The sequence below is a fragment of the Durio zibethinus genome, chromosome 22, assembly GCF_047325235.1.
Source record: "Durio zibethinus cultivar Kanyao isolate XHJ-2024 chromosome 22, ASM4732523v1, whole genome shotgun sequence".
NCBI lineage: Eukaryota > Viridiplantae > Streptophyta > Magnoliopsida > Malvales > Malvaceae > Durio > Durio zibethinus.
In genome coordinates this window covers 3,823,588-3,839,513 of record NC_143183.1, presented here as the reverse complement: position 1 = coordinate 3,839,513, position 15,926 = coordinate 3,823,588, and the positions used below count along the sequence as shown (strand labels likewise).

At 34.7% G+C, this 15,926-nt stretch overlaps 1 protein-coding gene, 1 long non-coding RNA gene, 1 other non-coding gene and 2 pseudogenes across 5 annotated transcripts; 4 read left to right on the top strand and 1 right to left on the bottom strand.

Moving 5' to 3' along the window:
• Window positions 1-1,393: 1,393 nt before the first annotated feature.
• Window positions 1,394-7,074, top strand: LOC111307786 (inositol transporter 1-like). 2 transcript variants are annotated; one of them, XM_022906007.2, is made up of 6 exons: window positions 1,394-2,057; window positions 2,690-2,760; window positions 3,215-3,550; window positions 5,228-5,335; window positions 5,418-5,603; window positions 5,922-7,074. In XM_022906007.2, the coding sequence occupies exons 1-6, from the start codon at window positions 1,916-1,918 to the stop codon at window positions 6,570-6,572; spliced, it is 1,494 nt and encodes a 497-aa protein (XP_022761742.1). In that variant the 5' UTR covers window positions 1,394-1,915; the 3' UTR covers window positions 6,573-7,074. The 2 variants fall into 2 exon arrangements, with proteins under 2 accessions (XP_022761742.1, XP_022761743.1); XM_022906008.2 differs by having other exon boundaries at window positions 2,690-2,773.
• A 1,901-nt stretch (window positions 7,075-8,975) lies between these two features.
• On the bottom strand, window positions 8,976-13,349 carry LOC111307787 (uncharacterized; annotated as a pseudogene). Its single transcript, XR_016332021.1, has 4 exons — window positions 12,125-13,349; window positions 10,161-10,341; window positions 9,800-9,981; window positions 8,976-9,647 (listed from the first exon to the last, which is right to left on the bottom strand). The product of XR_016332021.1 is annotated as an uncharacterized LOC111307787 (transcript).
• On the top strand, window positions 9,543-9,926 carry LOC149512491 (uncharacterized). The gene is made up of 2 exons (XR_016332022.1): window positions 9,543-9,679; window positions 9,768-9,926. It is a non-coding gene; the product is annotated as an uncharacterized LOC149512491 (long non-coding RNA).
• A 12-nt stretch (window positions 13,350-13,361) lies between the features above and the next one.
• Window positions 13,362-14,140, top strand: LOC111307789 (uncharacterized; annotated as a pseudogene).
• Window positions 14,141-14,550: 410 nt separating this feature from the next.
• On the top strand, window positions 14,551-14,746 carry LOC149512490 (U2 spliceosomal RNA). Its single transcript, XR_016332212.1, has one exon. It is a non-coding gene; the product is annotated as a U2 spliceosomal RNA (small nuclear RNA).
• The last annotated feature ends 1,180 nt before the right edge of the window (window positions 14,747-15,926 follow it).

Genomic DNA, 15,926 nt, shown 5'->3' with positions numbered 1-15,926 from the left:
ATATTATTTAAGTAAAAAATTATTAACATTTTAAATTACAATGTTTAAATAATTAATGAGTTCAAAAAAATTTAGTTGTATAATAGTTTTGTAAAATGAGTTAAGTAGATAAGATTAAAGATAGATTAAAATTTTAAGAAAAAAAAAACACTACTAATAATTCAATCATGAGAGGCAAAAAAAAAAAAAAAAAGAGAAAAAAGAATGCATCCCTAATTATGTCCATCTCACTTAGATATGGCCATGGATTATTCAAATTGTATTGAGATTAAACTAAAACGATCCTTAATTGTATTGAAATTATTGAAATTGTATTATCTTTTTTGGTATGAAAAAATTCGATTAAATAAAATATATCGTTTATGATAATTTAAAATAAATAATTATATTTAATATATTTTAAATGATTTTAATAAAAAATTATTGATAAAATTTGAATTTACTATTTTTTTACAAAATATTAAATCATAACTAATTAAAATAATTACTTATCAATTATTCAAATTATATTCGAATCATATCTCTTTTTATCCTCGTTACCAAACAAATCCTTAATTTTTACGAGCATTATAAGTTATATAACTAACCAAATAAAAATGTTAGGAAGATTTCATTATAAAAAAAGTCAAAAAAGGCCAATGGACTAAAGACATTTGAAGAAACGAATGGACCCCACAAAAAGAGCCAGCATTCTCCCTAAAGAGAACACGTGGAGGCACGGCTTCACCGTTTTTTCACGCCTAGTAACTTGTCTTCATTTGCGTGTCTCCAGGCTCCATCGAGGTTGCGTCTTTCGATCGGATAGCAGGAAAGAAAGAATGGGGAGTCAGGACGAGCCGCGCATTTCTAACGGAGCGACTTGACTCGAGATGACTGTACGTGACTCGCACGATTTAAATTTCAAGAAAACCACGTCACCAACCGCTACAGTTAATAACAATATTGACGATCGCGCAGCACCAAGAGCGAGTAAAGTTATTGTACCTACTCGAGAGATTAGGTCTTAAACATCTTTTATTCATGAAAATTTTACATTAAGCAATAAATTCCACGTTTTTAATTAGCCGGAAATACCAAAAAAGTGATAATTAGTTAATTATTTTATTATAGCATTTCACTTATAAAATTTTTATTATAAAATTTTAATTAATTAATCATAACAAAAAAAATTACATCAAAACTTATTACTTCAAAATATATAAAATTTACTTTATTTTTTTATGAATTATACATAATACGAATTATTGTTGATTAATTATAATATAATAATTGAAAATAATATATTTATCTTAAAATTATCCAAAAAAAAAAAAGAAAAAGGTGGGTGAGCTGTCGTTTCAGTATTACATTTCAAAATTGCCTTAAATATTTCCGCCCAGATTCGTGTCTCAGTGTCTCAGCCGTCACCGTCCAAATTTTGTCACTTTTTCATCTTTTTTATTCTCACCTTCTTTCTCTTTTGCAGGCAAAAAAAAAAAAAAAAAGGAAAAAATTTTCTTCGTAACCCCAAATTTCTCTGGGAAAATCAAGTTGGATTCATATTTTCTCGGAGAGGAAGAAAAAGACGTTAAATATTCTTTTAATTGAATAGAATTAAGCTTTCCTTAAGATTATAATTGTGGGTTTTTAATGCATGCTCTGTTTCATTGGTTATTACTCATTTCTTGAGTTTTGACTATAACCCAAGGAAGAAGTGTTTGTTTTGATTTCTGGGTATCTTTGAAAACTGAATTCACTTTTCTTTTTAACATCATTAAGAGTGAAGAGTCAGAAATTTATAATCTTGAATTGTTCATTGTTGGGTAAGAAGAAAATTAGAAAAAAAAAAGAGTTGTTGGCAATTAAATTCCTGGGAATTCAAGTGTTTTTTGTTTAGTGGGGTTGAATTTGAGTTGACCAAAGAGAGAAAGGAGATATGACGTTAGATTCGTTGCCAGGGAGTTCAGGGTATTTGGATTTGTTTCCAGACAGAAGAATGTTATATTTCAGTAATCCTTATGTTTTAAGACTTACTGTCATTGCTGGTATTGGTGGCTTGCTCTTTGGTTATGACACAGGTATCAGTCCCTTTCTATTTTCTATCTTTTTTTTCCTTTAATTTCTTCATGCAATTTTGTCTGGTTTATCTATGAAAAGATTTATATGTGTCCATAGATGGAACTAAGTTTTGTTTGAATGGCTGGATTGTAGCAGCAGAATTGGACTGATCTAAGGCATTGGAGTTCCTGTAAACCAGGAAAAAAAGGAAGTGATTTGAATAAAAAAGTTTTGGTCTCAAAGAAATTCTATTGATTTAAGATGATTATATAATGGAATTTCATTGAGTAGCTCAATTCAATGGATATCTTTTGTTCCTTTTTTTTTTAAATAAAAATTTTGGGGCTTTGACCCTCTTAAGTACCAAAAACTATGTTTTTTTTTTTTAAATTGTTTTTATGTTCACTAAATAAACCATTATCTCTCCATGGCCACTTGGGTGTGGGTCTGTGTGACATCTTCCTTCGGTTTGGTAAAAGAAAAACTGTTTATTATGCTCAAGGCTTCTACATTTCTTTTAGCTTATCCGAAATTTAATTGAACAAAAAAGGAAGACATGGTTTTCTTCATTTCTTCTTCTGTTTATTTTTTCCCCTTTCTTTTGAATTTGTTTTTGTCAGAAAATGTTCTCATTTGGAAATGGTAACTGCAGGTGTAATATCAGGGGCCCTACTTTACATAAAAGATGAGTTTGAGGTGGTCAATCAGAGTAGTATTCTCCAGGTACCAGCTTAAGGTGTTCTGAAACGCTAAACTTGCTTCCATCCTGAAAGAACATGAAAAATGGAATCAATCAAAGTCTTCCTTTTTGTGTGCTTGATTGAGTGGGAGAGGAAGATGACTAAAAAAATTAGAATAAAAGAAAAAAGGGATGGTGTTACTGTTAATGGTGGGAGCATTGTATGCACAACACCAAGGCCAACTTCTCCCTAGATCTTATGTCTGCAGCTGCATGGTTTTAGTTGATTGGGGATATGGGATTGTGGTGGTAAAAGCAGACAAATCTTGTGTTTGCAAAAGGTGCAGAAGGGAGGCAGTTGGGGGCTTGTAGATCCCTCGACCCTTAAACTTACTCTTTAATAACTCCTAATATTAGTTAACACTTAACATGAAAATGATTTGCTAATTTGTGAATCTTTCCCTGTATGGAAACATTCTGAATTTTTTTAGCTTTCAGGAAACAATTGTCAGCATGGCCTTGGTTGGTGCAATGGTTGGAGCTGCATCTGGGGGTTGGATTAATGATGCTTATGGACGTAAGAAGGCTACTCTTCTTGCAGATGTTGTCTTTACTGCTGGAGCAATTGTCATGGCTGTTGCACCGGATCCATATGTGCTGATATTGGGACGACTTTTAGTTGGTCTGGGTGTGGGTATAGCATCGGTTACTGCTCCTGTATACATTGCTGAAGCATCACCCTCAGAAGTAAGGGGTGGGCTAGTGAGCACAAATGTGCTTATGATAACTGGTGGACAGTTTCTTTCCTACCTTGTAAATCTTTCTTTTACACAGGTCAGCTTGTCTTCCTTTTACTACTTCATTTGCTTTCATCAGCTTGAAGCGATATTTATATATATACACATTATATGATGACAGTTTTGATATTGTTAAAGTATTATTTTATTTTATAGCTGTAAAAAAGATGTTCTATAAAAAGTAGGATTTCCCTATTTTCCTTTTCTTTTATTTACTTTATAATCTTATGCAGGGAAAAAAATGGTTTTGTACCAATTTAAACTGGAAATAAATTCCTCAATCACCTTTCTAGGACACAACCTAAATAATCACTTTTTCACATTTGTTTGCTTTTGAAGTTCAAAATTCACAAGGTTGGTAGTGAATGAAAATAACTAGCATTTTGTTGGGTGTTTGTGGATGCTAACACTGGTATAAAATAGAATTTGTTAGTATTGGAAATTAAAGGATAGTTTCCACATTTAAACTTTGCTAATAAATGGTTCTATTAGCAGGCTATAGCCAAATAATCAGTTGGACTGCAGATGATTGTTCAAATGGTATAGATAGCAATAATCATTTGTCAGTTATCAATTGATTAAAACTTCCTTTTGATTATGATAATATTCTAGGTTGGAAATGAGGATCTTCTTTTATTTAAAGGGAAGATAGAATGCCAATATGTGCATGTTAAATTACTGGTTAATCAATCTTTAATCACTCATCCTTTTCATCCTTTTAGTCACTCTTGTTGTGGTTGTTACTGAATAGAATAAATACTTCATTAGATAATCTTCAAATGTGTACTAAGTAATAACAGTTCTCTGAGGTGATTATTGTTTATTTTCTTGGAAAAGTAGGATAATTTATTCTATTTATGCTCATTAATTATTCTGCTGGAGTGAAAGGTTTTCAGTTTTGCAGTTTTGAAGATGCTGTATCAAGATATAATTTGGGGTTTGCATTTTATTGATCTTGAACGGAACACCACTGACGGAATCACCCTCGTTCTTTCCTGCTAGTTAGGTTATGCATGTGCAGCTGTTATTTATGGCATGTCGAATATTACCTAGTAATCTAAATTTGTCATGGCACTTGATTCTCAACTATTATCCAAGTTAGTGTAAATGTGTTTCATGTTTTGGTGAAATGTGTGCTAATGAAATGAAAATAGGAAGCTTAGAGTATGTTCTGAAGCTTTGTTTCCCCTCATTCAGAAGCCATTATCAATATTTTCTTTCTCCTTTTTTCTTAAAACATAGAGATTTGAACTTTCTTCTTTTTTTTTTTTTTTTGGTTTTGAGGCTGATTGTCCACTCATTGCTAAGGTACTTACAATTTGATCTCAAGATACGGATTCAATTCTGAGGAAGTGGGGGCAAAGCTTATTGCATTCCGTGCCTTTAGTGACCTGTGGTTTTTAAAAACAAATCAAAGCATCTTAACTGAGGATAGATAAGTAAATGGTTCGGTTATATTCTTATTTGATGAGTTGAAGTACAAGGGTAGATCTTCTTAATACAACTAGTTGAGATCTAATCTAGCACTTTTTAAATCTGAATATATGAGTTTTGATGTCTTAATGTTCTTAGAGGTGAGTGAAGCATGACTGGGTGAAGGATGGGTCTGAGCTTATTTTTGTTATCTGGGCATTTATGCATCATAGGACTTTATGCACTCCAAAAGGTTTTCAAGTACCTCAACTACATGTCTAAAACATTGTTGCATGAACAGGTTCCTGGAACTTGGAGATGGATGCTTGGAGTTTCAGCTGTCCCAGCTATCATTCAGTTCTTCTTTATGCTATGTTTGCCCGAGTCTCCACGATGGCTTTTCATTAAGGTAATCTATTACTTTGAGGAAATTTCTTTGTAAATTCCATTTACTTCTTTAACAAACCAACTATTATCTTCATATTGTGCAGAATGAGAAAGCTAAAGCTATAGCTGTGCTTTCTAAAATTTATGACATTGCTCGATTAGAGGATGAAGTGGATCACCTGTCTGCTGCACTAGAAGAAGAACGTCAGAGAAAGAACACTGTCAGATATTTGGATGTTTTTAAAACAAAAGAAATCAGACTTGCCTTTCTGGCTGGGGCTGGACTTCAGGTAAGAACTCTAATGTCAATGTTTTATTATAATACGTTGTCCATCAGAATGGTTGACTCATTCTTGTTCTTAAAATGACCATGTTCAAAATTATGATTATTTTATTATTTTAAAAAAAAACTGTTAATTGCATTGTTATTTCAGGCATTGCTTAGTCGAAATCAAAGTGCACTGGACATGACTTGCGGCTTTTTATGTCTTTTGAGATAAATTGTACTTGGAGCTAACTAAGAATATTACCATGAATTAAACTCTCTTTGCTATGTTTAGTAGGAAGTGTGAGGACTGTATGATGACATAGAAACCGTGATTATGCAGGCTTTTCAGCAGTTCTGTGGCATCAATACAGTTATGTACTATAGCCCAACAATAGTCCAGATGGCTGGATTCAATTCCAATCAGCTAGCACTTCTCCTGTCTCTTGTTGTTGCTGCCGTGAATGCTGCAGGAACTGTTGTTGGCATTTACCTTATTGATCATGTTGGAAGGAAAAAGCTGGCTCTTTCAAGCTTAATAGGTGTCATTGCATCCCTTGTCATCCTTGCTGGGGCCTTCTTTGCTGAATCATCTGGTTCTTCAAGTGGAATTTATGGCTGGCTTGCTGTCATTGGATTAGCCCTGTACATTGCATTCTTTTCACCTGGAATGGGACCTGTTCCATGGACTGTGAACTCAGAGATATATCCTGAGCAATACCGAGGGATATGTGGGGGCATGTCTGCTACTGTGAATTGGATTTCAAATTTGATTGTGGCGCAGACGTTTCTTACACTTGCTGAAGCCGTTGGAACTAGTGCTACTTTCTTGATTCTTGCTGGCATAGCTGTGCTTGCAGTTGTTTTTGTGGTCATGTTTGTGCCGGAGACCAAGGGACTGACATTTGTTGAAGTGGAACAAATTTGGAAGGAGAGGGCTTGGGGCAGCGGTTATAACACCGAGAGCCTTCTTGAACAGGCAAACAAATCCTAGTTATCATCAGATTCAAGCTGGCTTGCATTTCTACAAAGTCAGCAGCTTATCCTAGAGGCATTTGGAGGTACGTGCTCATCTTTCTATGCATCTGCGTGGAAAGATAGGTATCTTAAAACATTTAGATCATTTAGGGCATTTTGCTCTTGCATGTTTTTAGAGTTGAGAACTTATGGATGGTCATAAATAGTCTGTATATATAGATTACATGATCGTTGTAAAAGGGACGTCTTTTGCTTAGTCCCGAATGCGAGGCAGGCTCCTTGTATATGTACTTGCTTCTCTTTTCTCTCCTTTATGGAAGCAGAAATGCCATTGGACTCATGAAAGACGGAGACAGCCATAAATATGGACTTAGCTGGTTTGGTAGATTTTAGTTTAGAGTGAAGTTAAGTAATGCCAAATGCCTGAAATGAAAAGGTTCAAAACCGACTTCGTTCTATGTGTATGTTTTAAATTTTCTAAGTATTTTCTATAAATTCACATGATTTTACTTTTTAAATAGCTGGCAATTTTAAACATAATATGATGATATGACATGGCAAAAGAATATGAGAATGATATGAGTTAAGGTTTTAGCAAAAAAACGTATATGGTTTAAAAAAAATAGAAAAATGTGTCTTGTATTTAAGTTTGATACGACACATGAAAAAAATATGAGAATGATATGAGTTAAAATTTTGATAGAATAACGTATATGATTTTTAAAAAAAAATTATCTTATATTTAAATATATTAATATAAATTATGATATGATAATTTTCGTGTTTTATGTATGTTTGACAGGAATGATTCATATGTACAAAATAAATTGTTTACTTCTAATTTTCCTTTAGCAATAATTTATAAATTTATCAAATTTACCTGAAATTTTCTTAATTTTCCCACTTCTTTCTTTTTTGCCCTTTTCAACTCTCTAGCTTACCTTGACCCCTCGAGCTCTTATGTTCATTCTTGGACTTATTGAAAACATCCTTGAGTTTGTCTACTATTAGGTGAAACTAAAGATGATTTTACTTTTACCTGGTTTGATTCAAGAATGAGCATTCACTCCATTATTGTAAATTGATCATCACATCACTCATTAGCTATTTCTAGGATTTTGCTCACAAGCTGATGAACTTGGGTTTCAACTTGTTTTGTTATCAAATGATGTTAGAAGAAATGAAAATTGAAATTGAGGGAATACAACCTTTGATATTTTACAATTTTTTAAAATTCATTGCTATAATATACTTATTTACAAATCCAAATTATCAATAATTCATAAAATTAATTCTTGCTCATTTTTTAACCAAACCTTTGACACATTAAATGCAAGTACTAGGTGGCCCTTGGCTGCTTCACAAATAGGATGTCTTGTTTAACAAGAAAATCAGATCATTTTGTTAAACTCTTTTCCATTGCCAAAAAGCACTTACAAAAATAAACTTAAAATGCTTTTTCAATTTGGCCTTTGTTCCATTGAATTTCGAGTTGAAGGGTAAAATTTTGAAATTATAAAAAAAAAAAAAAGTGATGAGTGGTTAAAAAAAAATAAGAAAACTTAACAAAAGTATAAAATATTTTCTATGCTTGCATTAAATGTTCAAATTAGAAATTGGTTATAAGAGATTAAAAAGGGAGAAAATAAAGAAAAAATAATAAAAAAAATAAAATAATTAGATAATATTTGGATGATCTTATTTGTGATAAAAGTTTAGAATTCTACAAAATGAATTAATAATGTGATGAAATTAACGTAACATTTTACATATAAAATCGACTTGTTATATCACATTGACCTAAAATAAAAAATATTTTTAATTGTTTATTAACAATCTCTAAATAATGAAAAATACCGTTTTATCCTTTGAACCCAAAAATGCCCGTAACACCTTCATTGTTGTGACTAACATTTCCATTGCAGCTGGTCTTGACCCAGTTAGCATCTTGTGAATAAGTTCCATTCTCAAAAGAAGTTAGGACATTGCTGAAAAGCAAAAGCAGAGAAAAGAAAGTCAAACTCATCAATATGGGTATCAGACGGTGAAGGAAAGCCCTGCAGGGGCGACCTGAGAACACATGGAAGACAGTGGATAAAGTTTCATCTAAAGAGTGACCACATGTGATCTCATGTCGCTCCTGTGGGGCTCCTCCACCTAATACAACTTTTGCTTACAACTTGGAGACGAAGATTTTGAACGAAGGGTTTCAGAATTATATAAGCACATTCCAAATATAATCCAGTACATGAATTCAAAGTTCAAATGTACTACACAGGGCTACAACAGTACAAATTCCAAGTCATTGTACTCCCTAATTCCACACCTTTGTAATTTGTACCATCCAAATTGTAATTTCTAGAAGTTATTTTACGTATTAAAGAAAAACACTACATGACAATTAACCACAAAGTTGGAAAAGGCAACTTTTTTTTGTCATATACTCTACAAAAACCTCAGACTTTGTTTATAATAGGGTACCATAGAACCACATGGTCATTAACAACTTCACAAGATCATGCAACCAGCATAAATACAGACACTGAGATGGAGGAACCTTCAAGTTTCTGACTGGCCGAAGTATCTTCCTGAAATAGTGGCCAAAATATTTAGCATAACAAATTCATCATTGAAGTCGGACTTCGCAGCTCTCAAGTTAGCACACTTGTGAAATAGAGTTCGAAGAGAAGCACAAGTATCGTCGTCCAGAGGAGTGTCAACTGCTGCGCTTAAAGCAAATAGCCACACGCAGTTAGTCATTGACAGTGAGGTCATGTTCTCAACTGAGGTTATGCGTTTATTAAGATTGAAACTCGAGCTACAGAGTCCATCTTTTGGTTGCAGACAAGGTTGGGTAGTTACCACAAGTATCAGCAACAGAGGGTTTAGCACATGGATTCTGATGAGACAATAAAATCACAGTCTGCAGCATTTGACAAAGATGTTTGGTCAGAATGGACTTCACTGGTTGCAAGCTTGTTAAATTTCTCAATAACACTCTCAGGAAGCTGACACAAGTCCTCCTCTTGAACAGTAAACTTTGGTATTTTACGAGAAATTTCGGCACTGGGATCCTCCAGATATGACAGAACTTGAGATCAAGAAAGGAAACAAAAGTTAAAGGTAGTTGCCCTAGATAGCCAATGTCAAAGTTTTACCATTCTCCAGATCTTAAAGATAATCAGTGTTTTTTTTTTTTTTTTTGATTTAGTAAATGTCAAAATTAAATGGGGCCAAAAGTGCGGATCAGTCGTAGCTCTGAAAATTCTGCAAGAAATGCTTCCTTCCGCTGTTTCAATGGCAGTAAATGTTCTGGACACTAAGCAATTTCTGGTATCTGGGGCATATAAACACTTTGTTCCTTGTTCAACTTAATCCTGTCAAGCTTGCCAATCTCTACTTTTGGAATTTGAGCAGCTTCCCACCTACACATGAAATAAAAGGACTACATTAGTTTGATACAATTAAACTGTTGTACTTTCTTTTGCATAGTTTGAAATAAGAACAGGCGTGAAACCAACAAACCATATGAAAGCAAAATGGCATTGCCAATAATAAATCATACAATAAATTAATTAACAATTTAAAGATAAAGAATGGTTACCTGACACGCCTAAGATATGGAAATCCATTCTCTGGAGGACCAGAATCGAAGTCAGGTTCCATTTCAACCATGAAAGTGGGCCTAAGAATGCTGGTGTAATCTTCATCACTGTCATCATCTTCATTTGCATTGTCCTCCATGTATTCTAGTTCATTATCTACGTTTTCAGAATAATCTTCCCCTGAAAGTGATGGCAAACTATAGGAGTGCTTTTGCAATTCTATATATTGAATCCAAAGGAATGGCAAAACATTACAAATATGCAAGTAACAGCAAACAGCTAACAAAAGCTCTTCTCATTAATTTGCCAGGCTTTCCAAAGTTGAATTTCATTAAAGAATGTCATCACTTTATTAGCTTTTGGTTACAAAGAATGTAACACATCATCTGCATTACTAACATGCATTCTCCTACTATTAGATTCTAAAATACCCAACTGCAAGACTCCTATGTACAAGTAGCCTATAGAGGAACTAAACGCAGATATAATGTGCCTAAGTATACACAAGAAAATTCTACGAGTCAAATTGTTGCACATAAGGTCTTTTGCAGATCACTCCAGGCCATTCTTCAATGTACAAAGATGTTGAGCCCATTCCTTGCTCCCCTTCCAGCAACCACATCTGTGACAGCAGAAAATGAAACCATCAAGTTGACACTATATGAGCCAGATTCTAGTAGATCGAAGAACAAACTGCTAAGATTGCCTATGAACTTCTAAATTTAATTCTAACACACCAGTTTTGTGCATATATATATATATATATATATATATATATATATATATAGAGAGAGAGAGAGAGAGAGAGAGAGAGAGAGAGATGAAACTTTGGTTTTTTATGACAATAGTTTCCAGGAAGGAAGAAAAAATAGTAAAGAGAAGGAAATTAGAAAACTTGGAAGACCTGGAGTAAAAAATATATTTTTCACTATCAAACAAGCCAAAATTCTGTTAAAAGAAAAAATAATCTACTTGCTGGAATCCAGACAACCAGAAAGCCACAGAAAATACTTAGAAATGCATATGGACAAAAATTAAAACATGATTGAAATCTTTGTACGCATAACAAAGTTTAATTTGAACATGAACAATAGCCTAGATTCATAACAGATCTGAAATCTCCGCTTTAGTTGAGTGACAGAAACGAAAACTAACAGGATGAAATAAGAAGCTCATCAAAAAGAGAAGCCAAATGAATTTTAAAAACAGCAGGGAAGATAACATAAACTAAAATTGCATATTCTTGGAGTGGATATGTATGGAAACAAAGAATCCCCAATTTTCAGGTATCACAGGTATAGTGCCTAGACATAAAATAAAAACTAGCAGATGGGCAAGTATGAAACAAAATAATTAACTATTCTCCATTTAAGATAATATTCATTAAAGATTAATCCTGTATATAAGGAAACACTGACAGTTTGTTTCCAGGACCCATTAGGCTATACTGAGGAAAACCTATGGTATCACACTCACAGTATGTCAGGTTTTATGCCAGCTATCAGAGTACATATCAAAATACCAATCATTCATTACTCTAGAGTTAAAGACTAAAACAGCAATTAGCTCTTTCTCCTAATTACACCTTTGGTATAAAACTACACAGCCTCATTCTAAGAAACTACTATCTTAGTGAAAGGTTCAAAATTAATAAAAGCAAAAGAGAACCAAGGGCACCACACATGGCTCACTAGTGTTCATCACACAACAAATTCAAAAGATTCATGAAGTTCTATGACCACCAGAAGTACATCAGATCATACATGTATTTATTAACAGCAGTAAACCATAATCCCAAAATAAAGCAATAAAACTCTACCATATGATGTGTTAAACTAACGCTTTGGAGTCTTGCCATGTAAAAATAAGAAAGAAATCAACCAAGATAATCAAAAGTGATAAGTTAAACCAAAGGCACTTAAACGATGCAAATATGCATCAAAATAAAAAGACAAAAACATACTCATAATTGCAGGAGACCCTGCCTTCCATCCAAAGAGGTGATGAGTATCAGAGCTCAAGATAATGTTCTTCTGATGCTTCCAGCTTGCCAAGTCCTCATACTCTCTGATCACATCAGTACCAAGGTCATTATATGCATGCCTCCACAAATATTGTTGTTCCACAGCTTTAGCAAACCTCAAAGCCTCTAGCTCTTTTCTTGAGTACATTATCTTACTTTGACTTTGGCTTTCTCTCCTACCATTTTCAACTTCAACAATTGTTGTTGAATCCATATGTTTCATAGCTTCCCCGAAAACCTTTTTGGCATTCTTTCCCTTTCTTCGTGATCTTTTAGCTTTCTTACCATCAACTTCCTGTTTCCCCTTCTTCTTCTCATCCTTTACACTGCCATTGCCAGTTTTGCAGAGTGGAAATGATCCGATCAAGGCTGTATCATCGATAACTTCAATCTTTAAAGACCCTCTAACAGGCAAATCAAGTCCTTTGATACCACCAATGTTGTTGTCAACATCAATCTTGGACGAGTTTGTTGCAAAATGACAGATGGTTCCAGTGCAGGTTTTGGCACCAAATATTTTTCCAACTTCAAGATCACCCAAAAGTAGTTTCTTTTCATCTTCTAGCACATTTTCAGATTCCAAGGCCTTTCCTTTGGTAGTCATTTTCTCCTCAAATTCCAAACAAGTCCCCAGATGTTCCTTCTTATCACCTTCAATGGCTTTGACTAGACTATCAACTTCTTGAACTCCAAAGGAACCGTCTTTGTTTTCAACATTATCCATCTTTTCTTTCTCAAAAGACCCAGAAAGAGAGACATTCTTCTCAGTGGAAGAACGAAGACCCAGTTCTTGGTTTCCCTCGGAAAATAGAGAAAAGCACTTGGCTTTCTTCTCGGGACTGCTATCCTCCATATTTGTTTCTTGTTGGTGATCTTGAAAGGTTGAATCCTGGTTGTGGTGGGTACTGATTTCAGAATGGTAATAGGAAAGTTGAAGTTGAAGGAGAGTTATTTCTTCTTCTTGTTCAGTGCCAGTAGTGATTCTACGCTTGGAACCAACGCATGAATCAGAATCCATAGGATCATCAGCCATTAATGAGAAGGAGAAATTAGAAAAACTGTTGGTATCACAAAAGAGCCAAAGAGAGAGAGAGCTGTCTAGGTTTTAAGATGACCGTATGGGGCTCGGGAAAGAATAGAGGCAGCCTCTCTCAACGGTCACATATCCAGCTTTTCCACTTGAAAAATCGAATGTTGACCAACCTTCTCACCTTATATACCTTCCTGTCCTTTTCTTCAATCAACAAAAAAGCATCAATCTCTCTCAATTTACTTCAGACAATTTGTGTTTTGCATCAAATTCAATCCTAAGTTCTCTTCAATGGGTCACTCAGTTGAGAATTCAGTAACACAATCTCACAGCCGAACCCACAAATCTTCCTCATTAGCAACTACATTCTCTTGGGAGCAGCCTCAAGTTACATCTTCCTCACCCTCTCTCTCCGCTTATTCTCTTCCTTATGTGGCTTCTTCCTTATCCTCCTCCACGTCATCACCATAGCCAGCGCAGTCTCTGGTTGCTCCGTCTCCACTTCCGGGTCCGACAAGTGTTACGCAGCTCACATGGTGGCGACGGTGCTGACATCGATATTCCAAGGCTTTGTTTCGGTGCCTATCTTGACCAGAACTTCTGATTTCTTGGGTTATTTGAAGTCATACGTAAGGGAAGACGATGGGGTTATTATATTGAAGTTCGCTGGTGGGTTATGTATGGCTGTTTTTTGCTTGGAATGGGTGGTGTTGGGGCTTGCATTTGTGTTGAGGTACTATGCTTTTGTGGAAGGTCATGGGCTTGGTAATGGACAATCATCAAATCAGAGGAATGGGAAAGTTCAAGATGAGGATTTGAAGAATTGGCCATGGCCTATTCTTGTATTGCTTGTTTATCATCAGTTTGTGATCAGATTGGTTAAATTCGTTTTATCAAGTTCAATAAAATTTTTTATTAGTATTAAGACTGAGAAATTAACAAGAATAGTATGAGGAAGATAGTCGGAGGAAGCATGATTGAAACGATAAAGGAGATTCAGTAGATGGCTGATTTCGCAGCTAAACACAGCATAAAACCAGACATTGAAGTTATACCTATAGATTATACGAACACTGACTTCTCAAAGCAGATGTCAAATACCATTTTGAACACACAAATTATTCATAAATAATCTCTCAAGGAAATGGTAATTGTTAGGAGTGTTCTTGTTGCCAGATTTTGCTCTGATATTCAGGTGTAACTATCGGAGAGTTTGCCAAGTACTAGCAATCAGCTTTCACTGGCACACCTTGGCTGAGTTCTATATCCCACGAAAACTTCAAAAGGGACTGGTCGAGGCAAGTTATAAAAGAGAGGTTGAGAGCATTGGCAAAGCATTCCTTTCTCGGGCCTTTGGGTTAAGATAAGTGTAATATTTATTTTTATCAGTTTAATATTTGATGCGTGGATTTTTTATTTACGTGATATTAAATTAATTTTTTGAGGGACAAAGCCCATCACAGCATCTTGCTACTGGGGTTTTCGAGTGTCGCCCATGCGTTACACTACTGCACGGGCCTGGCGCACCCCACCAATTCTAGCGGTTAAAGATTGTCTTGGCTTTGTTTAGCACGCACCCTACCAATTCTAGTGGTTAAAGATTATGTCTTTGCTTTACTTAGCAATAGAAAGTAACATATGATCGGGTCAAGCAAATCTCAAAGTAAATAAAAGTAAAGCAGTATGACAGATAAAAACAGTGGATACCTACTGTTTTCGCAGGAGGCTTGCTCTAAAATATACAGAGCTGCTAGACAAAGAGACATCAGACCAAAATTACAACACAACATTGAACTGAAACAGAATGTTGAAAACACCCAATATGGACACAAGTTTTGGTTCTGCAAAAGGTGCAATAAACTTGTTAGTATTGCAAAGTCCAAGTTGATTAAAAGTTGGATGTAGTTTCAATTGAGCCAGTGTATCAACTGTGTGTGCTCGGTTTTTGTAAAGTGTTGACTTGATTTGATCAAACATTCATTAACTGAACAATGTTCTTCAGGACCAATCTTGGTCTCAAAGGTATAGCATAGCTGCAACAATTGTAAGAGTATTCAAAAACCCTGCTTAACAAAACAAATTAATCTACAAGAATTTATATCAATAGTTGTAGAGAGCATGATCATGTATAGGAATAACAGATTATAAGAAACAAACAATAGGCATTGATATCAATTAGTAACAGTCATGTTTTTAGAATCCATATCAAAATCAATGACAGACAATGGGACATTTAGATCAAAGTCGACAACAGTCATTTCATAGCGGCACAATGGATATGCATTCCTCTTTTTAAGCCATTTGACAATGCAACCTGTATGATAAACATGGGAGCAGGGCAGACGTTTGGCTTCAGTCCCGATTGAAACATCTTCAAAGCACGCCGAACAAGGTACCAATGACCTTTCATCGCTCTACCTTCTCCAACCCTTCAATGGTCGATTTACTATTATGTCTGGTCATCTTTGGAGGATCTTCATCAACAAGAGCATCCTCAAAAAACTCCATAATATCATCAACAATATCGAATACGACCACATCTTCTATGTAAACATCATCAGAGAACTTATCAACATCATCCCTTTCAAACATGTTGGATAATGATATGCATAGAAAAGCCTCCTGTCCCTCTAAACTCAAATTCCAACAAGGGACTAAAACTTTATCTCATTCATCAGACATGTTCGAAATTGAAACCAATAATGCAATAGA

Excerpts from the sequence above, each read along its gene's own strand:
- LOC111307786 (XM_022906007.2), top strand. The coding sequence starts at position 1,916 with ATGACGTTAGATTCGTTGCCAGGGAGTTCAGGGTATTTGGATTTGTTT. Across the intron at positions 3,551-5,227 it reads TAAATCTTTCTTTTACACAG|GTTCCTGGAACTTGGAGATG; the intron begins GTCAGCTTGTCT and ends TTGCATGAACAG. Across the intron at positions 5,604-5,921 it reads TGGCTGGGGCTGGACTTCAG|GCTTTTCAGCAGTTCTGTGG; the intron begins GTAAGAACTCTA and ends GTGATTATGCAG.